Below are 17,854 nucleotides of genomic sequence, written 5' to 3'. Positions count from 1 at the left end.
AGGATGGGACATATATGCTAGGGGTTATCCTCCGCGCTGGACCCCTTGGCGACCACGATGTGATCCGCGTGGCTGCTGAGGGTCTACAGAGGTAGCGATTACTGCCTCTGCTGCTGCTTTTGTCCACAACGTTACTATATTATTACAACGGAGAGCTCTTCCCCATACGGGTCACGGTGAAATACTGAGAGCCACAGAATTGCTCCTTACCAAAAAGATACATATCTACAGAGTACTGGGGGTGGGAATGCATTTCTGCTCCCACGAATGTTCTTTCGATAACCCCCATATCGACCCATGGCTGCCCTTTTCCATAACATAAATGGACCTTCGATCAACGTTAGACCCTTTCGACCATCACGATCACAACAACAAGCTGATGCCCTATCAAACCGGTTTCTTTATACTCTGTTAGTCGGCTTCGATCCTACCTTAGGCAGATTGACTATTCGCGGAACACTATCACTCCCTTTGCCAAAGAGTTCTGGTTACATGCCATATTGATGGCATATCCCTGGCATCCCTTGTACGAATCGACATGGGACCAGGGGGGCTTTGTCATTATTCATCCATTTAGACTTATCGCTTGGTTTCTTAGTTTTGATGCTGTTCATTGGTTATCCAAAGAGTCATACATCTGAGTCAAGGTTAGCTCGAATCAGTAACTAAAATAAATACTCAAATTTTGCCGAGCACAAATTCATATGTCTACGGGATCGTAATCAGTCTATGAAGTTCTCGTTTTCGTACTGGCTACTACGTCCTGTGATGTAGTCCCGTCTGAATCTTACGTTCTTTTTTGTTTTAGTTCCATATGTGGATTCAGGGGAGCTTAGGACCAACGTATCGGAAACGGGGACCCCTTAATGACTACCCTCATATTCTTCGAACCCCGATGCATTGCCACCAATCTCCGGTCATAGTTCACATAGTATGATACCTTAATGTCGAAATAGCGGTGAGTAATATATTTAATCTAATCCATTTCCTTGTTTTGTTGGAAATAATTTTAACAGCAAAACTCCACCATTTGCCACCTGTTTGCTCAGGGTTGGTAACTAGCGCTTCCTCCCCTGTGTGGGAATGTCGTGAACAGTACCAGCTGCAGGGACGCTGCGGGCTCGGGAAGAGAATCTCGTATTCGGCAGATTGAGGCTCTGTGTTCGTTGACGTCTGCTGGCCCTTTTATCGGAGGGTTCAATTGACGCTGATTGAGCTATATGCGGTTGTATAATTTGTACGCATTCCAGGGCTATTGACAGCAATGTAAGTGAGGCTGGTGGATACAAGGAACCGTAACCTAATGGCTCGGTGCAACCTCTTAAAAGAGCATCTGTGTGCGATACTCATAGTATGGCCAACAGTCAGATTTTCCTGGCAAAGGCCGCAATTGCCGCCACCGTGAAGTATGGCTTTGTTCTAGATGGCTGGGGTTAATGCTCACTTTGCAGCTAATCTTTAACCTAGGAGTTTAAGGTCGTTTCAGGGCCAATAACGCTGGTTCACTATCTAAACTATTTACTAGTGACTAGCTCTCTGAATACACCCCAGTTATATACATGATGAGTACATCTTAGCTTCTTTCAGGCAGGCGCTAAACTACTAGTTATCAGCACTACGTAGAAGTGCGAACTCATTGCTGAAGGGACAAAGGCCATGAAGGCGGCCGTTGCTCAGTATATCTGGCGACCCGGCGTAGGATCAGCTGCAACATTGAAGGTATGACCTGATGCTTAGCTTATCAAAAGATTAGCCACGGCTCAAAAACCCCAAAATCGAAATATCAGCCGGAGAGAATCGACTTACCCGGATCCACATTTAGTACCCTGAGTCTCCGTTCCATTTGCAGGGTCCTGTGAATCATCGGTAGCAGGTCTTGTTTTTCACCAATAATACTCCGTACGGTTGGGAAAGATAGCAAACCTTGGACCCGTGACTTACGCAATAGAGGGCTGTGTGCGGCATACTGGTCCACTAAACGACTCCCCTGGCGAGGTATCTTCTCGGATCTGTGTTCTACAGGCGCGGCCAGTGAGAAGTTTAAAGAGTGTGTCAGAGTCTCTTGAACGAATTTCGGCGACTGGTATTCGTAGTTATTTGGATGTTTGATACGTCACCACGGATCGCTAACGAATTATCTTAGGGGCCAGAGAACAGCCCACGGGGGTATATATCTCTAGGAAGGGTTGAGGATATGTGGGTGGTGTAGGAAATGAAGTGTAGGGATGGTGGTGGAGGAATGGAGATGCGGTGCAGGTGCAGGGGTATGAAAGGTGATGTACTTGTAGGAATGTGATGAGATGTACGAGATGTAGGAGGTGGAGGTGAGTTGCAGGGGGTGAATTGTAGGAGAGGTGTTGGGGGCTGTTGAAAAGGAGGTGAAGAGCAGGAGGTGTAGGAGGTGTAGGGACGGGATGGGGGTGGGGGTGGAGGTGGTGGAGAGAAGAGGAAAAGGAGCAAAGGAGGAAACGAAAACATTCTGAAAAGGCCAATTTTTTATAGCCATGGGAAGGCACCAGTATCGTAATGACAGTCTTCGTGGAAGATGTTTCAATATCCCTTTCCATCACAACCTCGGCGAATATCACCCTCTTCTGTTATTTAATTATAGGTGAAGGGCAGATGCATCTTGCAGCATGGCGAAAGAGGGTATCAGTATCATGCACTAGCGCACGATAAAGAGCGTCTCTGCAGTATTCTTTCCCGCAGGACCGGCGGGAAGAACGAGGAGTATGGCAGCAGAAGAGGCACAAGTACTCCCTCTGCTGCTGACCAGCTAAGCGCCTCTCGTAGGCAGGAGGATGCTGTGATTCGGCCGTAGGTTGCATCTTCCGGCTATAGCCACTCAGAGTGTTGGACTAGGTGAGTCTGCCAGCTATGCCACTATGGATATGCATTAAGTAGATATTGGTACCAGTTGACGTCATATAGAATTGTATCGATAAGGAGAAGTTGGGTATAGATGTAATACTGTTGGGCAAGACACTCTCTACCAACCTTCAACTATAAGCGATGCAAGCTCTTCCAATGAAATTCAAAGCGGTTAAGAAGGATGAAGTAGACAGCTAGTCATGTAAATGTATGGCTAATTTGCCAACCCAAATATTCTAGTCGAATACCCGTGCTGGCGTTGGCTTGTGTCCAAGGCTCGGTCCATCCTAGTCGCATTGACCACTCTTTAGTTAGCTAACTAGCAGCCTTTGGGCGTGCTAGTTTGTTCAGGGCGGATAGCTAGTTAGACTAGCTCGCGAATACGTGGCGTTGTAAAGTCTCAGGTCAGACTGCTATGGTTCACAGTAAAATCCAGACCATTCCTTGATAATCTCAAGTGTGTACATTTAGCTTGGCTCAGACTAGTAGTTATGGTATATTTGTGGACACTGCCCTTGACCATGAGTATTTCATCCTCAACTTATACTCCGGTAGAAGAATCATTTATAGACGGGTATGAAGGCCTCGAGGGGATTGAAAAGACGTGTCTAGGCAACCGGGTCAATGTAAAATTATGTTGTCTCTTCCATCGCCCTCTCCTTCTCTCAGAGCCCTAAGCCCTAAAAAGGGGTAGTCATGTCACGTGGGATTGCAAGCCCGCCTCAGGCAGGGTGGACAGCGGGGAAAAAGCCGAGAGCAAAGGAAGAGAAGAAGAGAACAAAAGGATGGAAGGTGCAAGAAGAGCGAATCCCTGGAGAGAGCGTGTTTCAGGAAGGCTGCTGAAGCAGTGGAAAGTTGGACCGTCCCCCATGGGGATTTCATAATCCGGCCGTGGCGATACCTACATCCAGCGCAAGGAAGCACATCTCTGGGCAAGTTATGGACATGTAACCACAGGTACCTGTGGTACAGAGTACAAGAAGGCCCCATTTCTCGTTGTCGTTGTCGTTGGTATCGTTGGCGATGGTTACCGGAAAAAACCAGCAAGCATGGCACCGCTAAGTCGTGTCCCTCTTCTCTTGGGCAGAGAGAGAGCAGGGCGAGAAAAAGCAGCCTATCAGAGCACCTCAACTCCCCAGGCCCAACCAGTAGACGGACAGATGTGCCGCTCGCTGCAGTCTCTGCATGTCTATGCAGGCATCTAGTATCTTGGATGCAGCCAGCGAGTTTGACCTGGCGGACTCCGCGGCCCAATGGCCTCGACGTGCTTGACGGGATCGCTGGGATGGCGACGTGGAAGCCGAGCCTGTCTGTCTGTAGGCCCATAGAAATGCCTGTACTGTAGACATGGACACAACGCAATTCCTCGTAGACCTGAGGGGGAGTCGGTTCTTCGTGTTCTCGTCCTGTCCTTCCTTGCTGGCGTGTCTCTCTTCTCTGCGTACGGTACGACGTTCGCGGGCCAAAAAGCCTGAAACTGCTTGCCATCGCCAGGTTTGCAAGCACCTGCTGGCCGTAATCGGGTCAACGAAGTCTCCCAACAGCGTCTCTTGTGTGCTGTTGTCCTGTTGGGGGCGGAAGTAGGGATATTTGTTAGTAAACAGTCGAGTCGTCGAGGCCAGCAAGCCGTGTCGTCAAGATTACCGCTTTAAGACATCTCGACAACTTCAACTTCGACTTCGACTTCATCTCCAACCTCAAACCTCAACGTCGACAGCTTCGACATCTACATCTCCACCTTCGTTTACGGAGCACGGCTGGTAGCTTTCTTGTCTTGCTGATTGTCGTATCCTTTTCGCTCTACCCGCGCGGTTGCATGACGGCCTCACCTGACTTGCATCGACTTTTTTCTCCGGCTCTTCTGCGCTTCTTCTTCTACTCCATCCCCCCAGTCCACGACCTCGACAGGCCTCACGTCAGAGCGAACAGTGACCTCAAGATACCGTCCTGGCAGGTCTCCGTTCTGAAGACACGCCGCCTAGACCGCAGAGATACGCAGATACGCGACATTACCGCCTCTCGTTTCGTCTGATCGTGTCTCGAGGAGGCCAGGGGGCGGCCACCCACTCGCCCGGTCCCCATCGACCAGATACACCGCAACACCGCCCTAAACCTGTCCATATCTCACCTGTCGACGCCTTCAAGAAATCCACAGACTCCGTTAACTTCGTCTGCCGCATCTATAGACTGTTCTGCCGTCTTGTACCTGGTGAGTCGCCCTTCCCACGCATACACGCGCCGGAATCTGACCTATCCCAATTCGCCTCCAGTCCATTTCGAGATCAAGCACCCCCGATCCTGACAGCCGCCAGTACAGCTCGCTCCCTCTGTCTTTTCGCTTCTGTGCCCGTTTCTGCGTCCGTTCGTTGAGCGTCTGGTGACAATGATAATTTTACCTTAATTCGACTCGATATCAGCCTGCAATTCACTCACCATGACTGGCGCGCACACACTTCCGAAGGACTTTACCTTCTTCTCCCCGACCGAGTCTGAACCGAGGACCCCAGATCGTCCTCTTCGCGATCTCTCTCATCCACCACGGCCTCACCACGCCTCTCATCGCGTCAGGAGACGGCGCATGGAGCGGAAACCCATCCCCTTCTGCGCGCCAGACGTGCCTTTACCCTCCATCGAGCTATCGCGTATCTCGCCTGCAGAATCCTCCAGCGATTCTCAATCTAACAGCACCCCAGCCTACATCTTCGAGGGCTGCGCTGGCTATCTTGATGTGCCACGACGGCAGAGGACCGATCCCAAAACACCGCCAGCCCAAATTCGTGACCTAGCCTCTCAGTCCTTTGAGAATGGTGCCGTGGATGGGACAACAACTCCTGTTGGCGCGTCCATTACCAGGCCTTCTTCTGCCTGCTCGCATGCCTCGGATTCTTCCTTCTCTTCCACCTCAGCCGCGTCCTTTGACTCGTTTGATTCATTTATCTCCTTTGGTGGTAGCTGCACCAGCCCCGAGACTGAGATAGATGACCCTTTCCTCGCGGTCAGCCTCCCAGATAACAAGCAAAATCTGGACACTCCGTCGAAGTCCGTCAAGAACACGCCCGTTATCCCAGCTAACCTCAGCCAGAACCAGCGATGGACCTCGGAAATGGACCAACATCTCTGGAATACCTACCAGACTCACCTCCAGGATCCCACCATTACCCCATTCAAGATGTTGCCTGGCAGTTTGCCACCGCTTGGAGTCTCCCACCGGGTCGCAAGAGAGGCACGCAGGGCTTGGATGAAAGCAAAGCAGCAGCAGGAGCAACAGCCCCCGTCACAGTCACAGTCACAGTCACAGTCTCAGTCTCAGTCCCAATCCCAGCCTTCCCAGTCCCTCCCTTCTCAGCCATCAGAAACTACCAATTCCGTGAGCAGAAATACACCACAGTGGCCTCGCTCAGATGCTGTCACCCGACGGAGACTAAAGGAGCTATGCAAAAGGAAATACTCTATTGCCCCTCACTATCAACGACTCTTGGAGTCTCGAAGTCCGTCCCCTCCTCCAGACCTGCTAGACAGCTACACTGCCACTGCTGCTACTCCTGTTTCCGTCCCTTTCACCAGAGACCTCGGTATCTCTCTTGTCTCTGGAACAATGCCCAGCGACCCCCCGGAGGCTGCTTCAACTCCCAACATCGTCTCCAACACGGTTAACTCCATGGCAGCAACAGCCCACCACGGTGACATCCCCCGTCTCGGCTCACCCTTTATGTATCATACCTGGGGACCTTCAAATTCCCGTCGCGTCTCGCAAGCAGATACAACTCCTGTCAAGCCTGCTGTTGATGCACACGATACGGTCCACGTCACTGGCTCCCGCCTACGTTCGGGCATTGCGCCTGACTTATTCACTCCCACCAACAACAATCAACATCTGCCAGAGGCAACAGTCCCGGATGATACCAAAGACCAAACTTCAGCCCGTGTCCGCATTCGTACGCGCACCAGAGGCCTCACGACAAACAGCAGTAGCAATTCTCACAACAGTAACATGCTCAACGTAAATTCGCGGCACAGGCTGATTCAGCTTTTCACTCCTCCATCCGGCTCGGGTTCTAACGAAACCGACGGGTTGCCCTCGCATAGCCAGACTCACAGCCCGGAAGTTGAAGGAGAGCGTATCAAACGTCTGGGATCTCCCTTCAACCTTGATCTCCCCGCAAGCAAACGGCCACAGCCGCACCCACGACAATATCATCGTCCTCGCCACGCACCGTCTCGCTCCGACACTTTTCTCATGCATCCGACACTACACACCCAGGGACAGCCGTTTTTCTCCACCCTCTCCTCTGCTGCAGATATAGATGCCCCTGATACGGAACGCGCACCAGCTCCAGCCACAGCGTTGCACTCGCCAGAGGCATAGCTTCCTTAAACTTCCTACTTCCATCCCATTCACGCCATAATGTTCTTCAATTCAACCCTCCTTTTATTTATTGCTTATCGAAAAGACGACGAATGATGATGTGAAACGACGATACTGCATGCTAGCCTTTGGAGCATTTCTGGTACCTTATCCGTATTATAATGCGTTGCATGATCATTTTCTTGCTTCAAACAGCAACAACTTCCATACCTGCTCAACTTAATGCACAAGGGACAAACGAATGCCATCTTAATGTACCGGTTTCGGCATTTATGCTGTTGAATTCGGAACGGGACTTATGTTTGCCTCTTTTATCTATACCCTTCTCATGTTTTGCAGGGGATGATGAGAAAAACGAACCAGCGCAATAGCGACGACGACGACCATGACCACGACCAGACGAATACACACAAACAAACTCTCTGGAATTAATTTGCAAACAAAACAGACCACTCACTATCTTTTCTTGATCTTTCAACACTACACAATTTTACTGACGACGAGACGACACTACGTCTACTTTTTTCCTTGCGTTATGTCGTTGGTAGCCATACCTCGGCCCATGACTAGTTAATCTTTCATCATGCTATACACCTTATATCTGTTACGATATGGGAAAGATATGGCTGATACTTGGATCCTTTGGCTCGACCGGCACCATATTCCCTACTTTACATTCTCTTGACCCTCTATTTTCATTTCCTTTCCATTCCTTGATTTCCCTTCAGCTTCCCCGATAAAAGAAAAAGAAACAACCAAAAAAATTTGAAAAAGCGCTTGAAATCCCCTAAAGAAAACCACATTTATAAGCAGAGGGATACCTTGCTTTAATTGATCTCTTCGACTCTCTATGCGACTTGCGCTAACCTGAATGACCTGTGAAATGAAATGGCTGCCCGATGGCCTATGCTCTCCGATCAATTATCTTCTATCCTCGTACTTCTCGTTTACCCCTTTCCCTTACCTTATTCTTGGGACAGTATGGAATACAGTGTTGGTCTTGTTAAAACTGCCTTGCTTGTTTGCCTGCTTTGCCTGTTGCGTTTATTTGCCTGATGATCTGACACGATGAACGATGCGAGACAATGATAAACCATTTCTGTTTTTTGATATGATTTGTCCTTTTCTTCTATTTTCTGCCCATCTTGTTCTTCCTCTGGTTGCACATGGATTATTTTTCTCAACTTCTATCCTTTTCTGTCTTAACCACATGGGCTTCTTTGTTATATGTTTGATTTGAGTTGCTTTCTTTCTCCAGCTAGAAGAGATTGGAATTTAAATAAAGTACTTCTTCTTGAAATTAGCTTTGGATAAATCCATGGCCTCTCATTATTGACTACCATAAGCGAGATTTTTTGGTTACTCAAGATATCTTTTAGGTGCACTGGCCCTGCAGCGGAATTAGTCGTTGATCTTCCGGGTCGGTCAACTCTTGTCAACGACACTAGTAGCAGGGGATTCCGCGTCATGCGTTGAGGTTTTAAAGGCCATTCGCCCACGGCTGTTGCACTTGATGCTCGGATGCAATCGTATGGAGCATGCCGTGGTAGATCCGGCTTGTCTTCATTAACTGGCTGAATATAGTGTGGGCCATCATACACATCTCAATCGCATCACAGGCTAGTTAGCGATTGAAAGGTTATGGCTATAGAAGAAAGGCAAGTGTGCTTCAAAAAGCTTCAAAATATGAAGTTGGTGTTAATGCCCTACTACAGATTACACAGTAAGCCGATCTGGCGTCGCTCAATCGTGACTTGTGCGGATAAAAATCTCTGTGGTGTACCAGCAAGTACATCCCTGGACGTCATATCTCATCCTACATCGGACGACGTATGCTGACAGCCAACCAGCAGCAGTGAGTCGACACAGCCACCAGCAGCCAGGGTTGGAGCGCAGAAGCCGTGTGCATCACCTGAGGATTCGCAACCAGCCTGCATGCCTCACCACTAGCTTTCATGCAGTGTGCCCTTCACAGCCTTCAGCACAGTCTATTCCTAGCCAACCTGTCAACAGGCGAACAAGGGTCCATTTGCCGGAGATTAAAAGGAACAGTTCCAGTATAGCAAAAAGTACGTGTATTTTTGGAGGTTCCCGCAAAGATTAACTACTGGTAAATGACTTTAAAGGCTGACGAAGCTGTTATCAAGGGACTTTAACGCGAGGTATTTCATAGTAAAGCCAGAGATGCCAGCTTGACTGTGGCTCAGTTTGGAGAGATATTCGCAAAGGCTGGGGAATAATAATTACACCTCCACCGCGTTATATAAAATGTGCCGGACCCCTGACCAGTGATCGGTGACCTTAACACTCGCTGTGGAGAATTCAATATCCGCACTACGACCGACCCCCTTGAGTCTTGAGGCGTGTACGGAGTATTCGGGATGGCATCTGGTCGGAAAACTTCCATCGCGACAAGAAAGGATAGCCTTTTACCAAGCGGCAAGAAATCCCTATCACTTGAACTCCAAATTTTTCACTGCGGGTCTCATAACGCTCTTGAATTTATGGTAGGGTGCCTTGGTTTGGCGGAACCAAGAATTAGTTGTGTTCCATTCCTTTGCGCCAGTAAGGAAAAAAAATAAGGCACACGACACGAGAAGAGCCTTGGGCCACTTTAAGGGAATTAAGAGTGAAAGGATGTCTCTGTGGTCAGGTTGCCCTATCAAAATCTCGACGGGCGACGCTTCCTCTACGCCCGAGAAAAGCTTGAAAAGTCTTAAAAAAAAAAAAAGCCATGGGAAGGCCGTCCCAAAGGAGGCGCGCCTTGGTGCCCGAAAGGAACCAGAAGAAACAAGAGGACCGAAATGAACCAAGGCCCGTCTCAGGGTTCGACCAAGACGCCCGCAGCCGCCTCTGGCTCTGTCTCTTTGACACGATGAGGTAATAAGTCCGCCCCAGGCAGGCTGCCATTCGCTCGCTTTCATGCAGCCTCGTATCCACCTGGAGGAACAAGATGCAAGCGTTCTTGAGGTACGGGTGCATCGCCAACAGCTTGAGCATGCGAGGGCATGATGACGGCTGTCTTCGTACCTCTCGCAGCTCCTTAGTATGTCTCGCTCGCCGTGGCTGGTTGCTTACTCGCTTTGTCTCCCTGGGACTGATTATTTGAGCAGCGAAAGAAACGCCTCTCGGGAAGAAGCAAAGAGCGGCCATCTGCCTGCTGATTCGCCGACGGCGCGGTCGAGCAACTTTACGGGGCGGAGAGAGTTTCTCGTCTCCAGTTTTCTCCAAGCAAAAGCTGCTACTCGTTGTTACATGGATGGGGAGGGTGGTATATATTTTAGCAGCTTTGCATCCCGCCTTCCTCACTCTCTGCAACTCCCCGTCAATAGCTTCTTATATATCCAAGCCAAAGTCATATATATATAAGAGGGACTCTGCCCGGGTCTGAGATTGACACCGGCCGGCATACACACAACTGATAATCTCCCGAACGGACTGGAGTTGGCCACTGTGCGACTGACCGGCTGATTTGACTAACCACGGACTGAGGGAAAAGGGAAGGGCCTTTCTCTCTTCTTCAAGATGGGCCAACAAGAGGCCGACGTCGAGGCCAGGGACTATGTGCCAGCTCCCCCAGTCTACGGCGATGAGAAACGAAACGACATGCGGGCGATGGTCGAGGCCAGCCTGCACGACACCCGGTATAACCAGACGCAGCGAGGTCTGAAGTCGCGACATGTCCAGATGATGGCCCTTGGAGGCACCATTGGAACTGGTCTCTTCGTCGGCTCGGGTCAGGCCCTGGCAAAAGGCGGCCCTGCGTTCCTAGTCGGCGCATACATGCTCATCGGCGTGCTCGTCTACCTAGTTGTTACAGCTATAGCGGAGGTTGGCACATACTTACCCGTCCACGGAGGTACGATGAGCTACTACGGCTTCCGTTATGTCTCGCGCAGTATGGGCTTCTCACTCGGATATCTGTACTGGTACTCGCTAGGCATCCTTGTACCAAACGAGATTGTCGCCGCTTCTCTGATCGTGGGCTACTGGGACGACTCTATCAACATTGCTATCTGGATCACCATCTTCCTGGTCGTCATCATCGCTCTAAACTTGCTGCCCGTGCGCTGGTATGGAGAGTCTGAGTTCTGGTTTGCTAGTCTTAAGGTCATCATGATGCTAGGCTTGATCATCCTCGCCTTCATCCTCTTCTGGGGCGGAGGCCCTTCCCACCAACGACTAGGATTCCATTACTGGACACACCCGAGGCCGGCGAATGAATACATCGTCAAAGGTGATGCCGGTCGGTTTGTGGCCTTCCTTAAATGCGTCGTCCTCAGCGCTTTCGCGTTCCTCTTCGCCCCCGAGCTTATCATCCAGACGGCCGGTGAGATGGAGTCGCCTCGACACAACATCCCACGAGCCTCACGCCGTTTTTTCTACCGTCTGGCCTTCTTCTACATCCTAGGCTCCCTGGCAATCAGCGTTACCTGCCCATCAGACGAATCGTCCCTGACTAATGGTGGCGCTGGTGCTGGCTCGTCCCCCTTCGTCTTCGGCATCAAGAATGCCGGCATTGCTGTCCTCCCCAGCATCGTGAATGCTGTCATCCTTACCTCTGCCTGGAGTTCGGGCAACTCGTACCTCTACATGTCGTCCCGAGCTCTCTACTCACTCGCTGTGGCTGGTGACGCTCCGCACATCTTCAGGGCCTGCAACCGCTACGGTCTGCCTTACATGGCGCTGGCAGCTAGTGCTCTCTTCCTCCCGCTCGCCTATCTGGCTGTCGGCAGCGGCAGCTCTCGCGTCTTCAACTGGTTCGTCAGTTTCACCAACACGTCCGCGTTCATCAGTTGGACCTGCTGCTGCATCATCCACTTCCGCTTCACCAAAGCCGTCAAGGTCCAAGGCATCGAACTCACGTACAGGTCCAGGTTCCAACCTTGGGGAGCTCGTGTTGGTATCTTCGGCTTCGTCCTCTTGATCCTTATCAACGGATTCGACACACTCTTCCCTCAGAGATTCAATGCTTCTGACTTCCTGACTGCCTATATTGGCATCCCGGCTTTCTTGTTGGTCTACTTTGGCCACCGCTGGTACACCAGAAGTGACCCCTGGTGCTGGCGGGCGGAGGACATAGACATGGTGACTGGTTTGGACGAAATCATTGCCGCCGAGCGTCCAATCCGCGAACACAAGGGAGTCATGAAATATATCAGCTACATATACGAGTAAACAGCGGCACATCTGGGACCAAACATCTTTGTTTATTTTTCTTTTATTTTCTCCCCTTAACGTATGCCCTACCTCCTTTGCAGGTCATGACGAGCCGCTGGCACTCTTCTTCTTTCAGTATCGAGTAATGGGGGCTACTGGGCTGTACTTTATCGCTGTTGTTTTGCTCGCTTGCTCAGGTGCAGGACGAGCGAGCAGTAACTATAGAGGCTTACGATCTTTAGACGAAATAATCAATGAACAAACATGACCACCTATATAATTTATCCATTAACATTATTCTATACCGTGACAGGCCCTTGTAAACGATACTGTTGGAGGTTTAGGTAGCTGCATACCGTGCAGGCTTCGTATAATAACCATCCACTGACTATTGAAAAAGCAAACAAACACAGAACTTCTGACAAGCAACAACTGATACTGAATAGACAGACCGCACAAAGCTGTATATTCTATATAAAATGCTCCGGGCGGAGCAATATCAGTACCAGCCGCTGCCAACCCGCACTTCCATCCGTCTGCTGCGCATCAGCTCCCGCGACAAGTTCAACCAGCTGGAATGCACGCTGAAGACGGTCGACCTGGACGCTGCGCCGTCCTTCCATGCCATATCGTATACGTGGGGGAACCCGCATGCGAGAGCCCGCGACGGCCATCGGTTCACACAGCATTACAATGCCCTGGCGGCGGAGTACTTGTTCCCCAGCGCAGGTGTGCCGGTTAAGTGTGACGGGAAGAGACTGCTGGTCAGCCGCAACCTGTACGATGCGCTGCGAGATGTGCCGCAAGATGCGTGGAAGACGTTTATCAACCGCCGTAACGAGAGCAAGGGCTGGACAAGGCTGCATACGCACTCGATCAATGGAGACGCTAGGAGGGTGAGGTCCCTGATTGCATCGGGCGCTGAGCTCAATACAAGGGACCGCGAAGGGATGACGGCGCTTGTCTGGGCGGTACGACTGCGCAGGGGGGAGGTTGTCCGGCTGCTTGTCGAGGCGGGCGCGAGACTTGATATTCCCGACTATGAACGCAAGACGGCACTAGATTACGCGCGAGAGATCGCTGACGAGGAGATCCTGAGCTGCTTAACAGCTGAAACGGCCCTGGATGGCTGCCAGCAGGCAGATGAACAGCAGGATGGTGGACCGGAGGTCTGGCTGTGGGTTGACCAGGTCTGTATCAACCAGGCTGACCCGGAAGAACGCTCCTCGCAAGTTGATCTTATGCATAGGATATACCAGGAGGCCGCCTTTACGCTTCTATGGCTCGGCAGAGAGGACGGATACACGAAGCGGGCGGCCCATTTGATACCCAGGTTTGCCAGGGCCGGCAACCAGTTCATTGAAAGCACCATCATACCGTATACTCAGAATAGCCAGGAACTTCATACGAATGAAGGCATACCGTACGTATCCGAAGGGGAATGGGACGCCCTAGCTGCCTTGTTCCAGAGACAGTACTTCCGACGCCTATGGATAGTGCAGGAAATCATCCTGTCTGGCATCGTAGTGGCATACTGCGGCGGAGTCGAGATACCCTGGAGGCTTTTCTGTATCACTGCGGAGATGCTGCACTACCGTCAACTGAAGCTGGGTGCTGAGATGTCAGCAAAGTACGTACCCCTTGGTGAAGGGGGGCGCGGCATCGAGCAGCCAGTTGTCCAGCTGCTGCAGTGGCAGGATAGGTTTGCATCCAATCGTCCCGGAGATAAACCTAGAACGGTCTCGTTGGAGAATCTAGTCTTTGATACATGGCATTTCCTTGCGACGGATCCGAGAGACAAGATATACGGGGTATATGGCCTGTTGAACAAGAAGGCCCTGGCGGATGGGCAGTCAAGAGATACAGAAAAGCCTATTTGGCAGGCAGACTATACGAAACCTGTTGAGCAGGTGTACGCAGAAGCCACGAAACAAATCATACTCGACGCTGGTGAGCTCCGAATCCTCTCTGCTGTGCTTGATCATTCCTGGCGTAACATTGAATCTCTTCCTTCATGGACGCCAGATTACAGTGTGACATGGACGAATATGATGTCTGCATATTCAAATGCTGCTGGTAATCTGCCAGTTCCCAGTCCATTGATCGAAAAATCAGACAATTGGGACACCTTGACTATCCAGGGGCTTCCTATAGATACCGTGCTGGCTATTGGAAACACAACCTCAGGTCCTGGAGACCTGAAGCGCTTCTTTGACCCATCATGGTTGGAATTGACGCTCCTTATACCGTCGTCATACCACCATACAGGTCATCAGCGGTCAGAGGTCCTATGGAGAACTCTCTGCGCCAACAAGGGGCCTGACGGACGGCAGCCAGCCCCGCAATCGTTCAGCTCTGAATTCAGCGAGATGATAGGGACAATGCTAGTCAGGGAAGCATGGGTCGAAGAAGGCAATGCTGGTGCAAATCCCGAGCTGAATCTCGCTCCTAGCCTCGGGCATGGCATCGGGCGGGTTCTTGACATGTTCTCCGATCCACCGCTGGCTGGGCTATCGACGGCGGATCTAGAACAAGAATTCAATGAGCCTTCTAGAAACCTCAGTTCGCAGGATACTCAGAAACTGGTATATACTCTTTTGAAAGCTCATGTGCTGGCACTGACGGAGGCTGAGGAAACCTGTTGTATTCCGCCTATCAATGTCCTTCTTGACTTGGAGGAGAAGCTGGCAGCTGAAAGTGAGGATCCGTCTGTTGGCCTTCTAGAACGGCTTCGACAAGGGGGAACGTTGGTAAGGACCTTGCAGAGCACAGTGGGGAGAAGGAGACTGTTTGCCACGAAGAACCGGTACCTTGGGCTAGGGCCGGCTGGCATGGAGGCTGGCGACGAGGTATGGGTTATACCAGGGGCTGGGGCGGCCTTTGTGCTGAGAAAATCAGTAGACGAAGCTGGTGATGGTTGTTCCAAATACAAGTTCATCGGGGAGTCATATATACACGGCGTAATGGACGGTGAAGCAGCTGCAGGAAAGGATGATATGAAAAGGATCTCGTTGGTATAGAAATCACGAAAGATAATTAGCTAGTTAAATCACTGCCGGTGGATTAATATTTCTAATATACATATTATTGGAGGACTATTCAGCTGCTACCCATCCCTGTATTGCTGAGTGGAATGACGTCCGGTGATGCCCTTATTTTGTTGGACCTCTCAATGCAAGCCCACTGGTAGGTCGAGAATGACTGGATATTTACCCCCTATTCCAGGTTTCGTAGCTACATCTGTCATTCGTGGCTGCTGCCACACTCTCCATCGGTTGCATCTTCACTGCTATCGTCCTTCTTCGAACCTTTCCTCTTGGGCTTCCCTTTACCGAACATGGACCTTATGTCCTTACTCTTGCCAGAATTCTCCTTTGCCTTCTTGTCGAACATGGCCTGATGTTTGGCTCGCTCTTCTTTCCCTTCATCTGCCAGTTTGGCCTCGAGCTCAAGGAACTCTTTACTTTCAGGATCCATGCCAATAAGGCTCTCGAGAAGCTTTATCTCTTTGGCCCAAACGGATTTATCTTCGATTGTTTTTTTACTTTTAGCTCCTGTCCCTGCACCCTCGACAGGCCTATCAATCGGGGTTTCCAACACCATCGGCATCCCTTCCGCTCTCTTGTCGTTCATCAAGTTGTGGAATGCCCTCAGCCCCAGGAATCCGGTTCCAATGTTAGCGTGAAGGTCTCTGTTGCTACCCAGGGGGGTTTTTGAATCATTTAAATGCCATGCTCGTAGAAACTTTAGACCTATGGTTTCGTCGAACTCCGTCATGAACCTGTCCCAGCCAGCCGGAGAGCGTAGATCATACCCTGCTGCAAAGCTGTGACAAGTATCGACACAGACACCAAGTCGAGGATGGTATGACTCTGGAATTAGCGCGAAGAGATCACGGAAGTGAGACAGTGGGCCACCAATCGTAGTTCCGTGACCGCACATTGTCTCGAGCACTGGAATAACGGTCTTTGTTGCATCAAGAGCGGATATCAGGGCTTTGGCAAGGCGAGAGAGTGACGACTCGAGAGACGTCTTATTTGTTGCCCCTGGACTAGGGTGGCGTTAGGGCCGTTCATCTTCCCATCCTATCATAGACGGCCAATCACTGGTAATACAGCAGCCAAGGTTGGGGACTTACTGGAAGTTATATAGCTTTATACCAAGCGCCTCACAACGTTTTAAGTCATCCAAGAAGGAATTATACGCTACTTTTGCCTTGGCTGGATCTTCTTGTGCTAGATTCACAAGGTATGAGCCATGTGGAAGGACGTGCCTAAATAGGCTCATTAGCCGGGTTCGGATAGTATGATAGAAACAAGGGAGCTATACAATGCAGCATCGTAGTTGTTTTCCACACATGCTTTCTTGAACAAATCTCTGTGCTCGTCTTGGAGAGGAGGATTGTCCCATTTTCTCTGCGATTTTAGAAATAGTGCGAATGCATTTCCCCTGGAAGTATGGTCAGCTACGATTGACAGGCATTTCATGCACTGGACGTAGGAGGAAATGTAGCGATAAGTTTACCCAATATGAATACTGTTCGGAATAGAGTTCTGAACCCCTAGGATATATACACGTTTAGCTTAAGAAACAATAGTGTCTGACGCATATCTCGCGACCCAAGAGCATGCAACACACCTTTTGCTGCGCTAACATGAGCTCCCACATACATTCGTAGTCCAGAAGCGCGGGGAGCTAGAGGGTTCATCTCTGCAGATTGCTCTTCCTTGGTTTTCCGTTTCCCTGCAGACGTATACTGCGATGAACTAGGCTTTCCCACTTCCTCTTCCTCGTCTTTACCTTCTTCAGGTTTGATCTTTCGTGCTCTCTCAGTTTCTCTTGTTTCCAAAGATTTTTCGGTCGATTTGTCTGCTTCTGAGGTATCTTTGTCCTGAGCAGTCTTGTCCCTTTTCGGCGCTGACTTAGGCTGATTTGTGATACTACTGGAGCTGGACTTCTTTGGTCGCTTTGCTACAGAAGCCCCAGTTACACTGAGACCTCGCTTTCTTTCTGAAATAGCTGTCTCTGGAGCACCATCTGTGGCTGTGGAGGCAGTCTTCGTTTCCTGGTTCCGGCGCGTTGACCGGGTAGCTGGCATCGTCAAAGAACCTTTCCAGGCAGAATTTCCAGGTATCCAGTCTCACGGGGTATCACTAGCTGCAAAAGCACTCTCCTGATGCTAAAAATCTCTCTTCAGCATCCTCTTGCACTTCTCTGCAAGTTTCTTCTCGGCTTCGACGTTGCGACGCGCCCTCGAGGACGTTAGAGACGGGAACCTGGAACCTTGGATGGAATTATTTTCATCACGTGACAGGTTCCCCGGCCAACGTCAACCAAAATGCGACGTCAACGTTTGGTCTCGAGAGGAAAACATCAATTCATCGATCAAGTCGCCTGCCAGAAGATAGGGAGGGATAAGGAGCGATACGTTGTTGTTGGAATGCCCATTGGCGGTGA

At 50.5% G+C, this 17,854-nt stretch overlaps 4 protein-coding genes across 4 annotated transcripts; 3 read left to right on the top strand and 1 right to left on the bottom strand.

Annotated features, from left to right (window-relative positions):
- Positions 1-5,305: 5,305 nt before the first annotated feature.
- ARB_07909 (uncharacterized protein) lies at positions 5,306-7,237 on the top strand (the record flags this gene model as incomplete). The annotated part of the gene is made up of 1 exon (XM_003013751.1): positions 5,306-7,237. The coding sequence occupies one exon, from the start codon at positions 5,306-5,308 to the stop codon at positions 7,235-7,237; it is 1,932 nt and encodes a 643-aa protein (XP_003013797.1).
- Positions 7,238-10,762: 3,525 nt separating this feature from the next.
- Positions 10,763-12,415, top strand: ARB_07908 (uncharacterized protein; the record flags this gene model as incomplete). Its single annotated transcript, XM_003013750.1, has 1 exon — positions 10,763-12,415. One exon carries the CDS (start codon positions 10,763-10,765, stop codon positions 12,413-12,415), a length of 1,653 nt encoding a protein of 550 aa, XP_003013796.1.
- A 461-nt stretch (positions 12,416-12,876) lies between these two features.
- On the top strand, positions 12,877-15,417 carry ARB_07907 (HET domain protein; the record flags this gene model as incomplete). The annotated part of the gene is made up of 1 exon (XM_003013749.1): positions 12,877-15,417. The coding sequence occupies one exon, from the start codon at positions 12,877-12,879 to the stop codon at positions 15,415-15,417; it is 2,541 nt and encodes an 846-aa protein (XP_003013795.1).
- Positions 15,418-15,640: 223 nt separating this feature from the next.
- Positions 15,641-17,495, bottom strand: ARB_07906 (DNA (apurinic or apyrimidinic site) lyase, endon uclease; the record flags this gene model as incomplete). The annotated part of the gene is made up of 4 exons (XM_003013748.1): positions 15,641-16,448; positions 16,536-16,670; positions 16,727-16,862; positions 17,036-17,495. The coding sequence occupies 4 exons, from the start codon at positions 17,493-17,495 to the stop codon at positions 15,641-15,643; spliced, it is 1,539 nt and encodes a 512-aa protein (XP_003013794.1).
- Between the last annotated feature and the right edge of the window lie 359 nt (positions 17,496-17,854).

Source organism: Trichophyton benhamiae, assembly GCF_000151125.1.
Source record: "Trichophyton benhamiae CBS 112371 chromosome Unknown contig00075.49, whole genome shotgun sequence".
Lineage (NCBI taxonomy): Eukaryota > Fungi > Ascomycota > Eurotiomycetes > Onygenales > Arthrodermataceae > Trichophyton > Trichophyton benhamiae.
The sequence above is the reverse complement of the archived record's forward strand: the minus strand, read 5'-3'. Positions and strand labels throughout refer to the sequence as shown.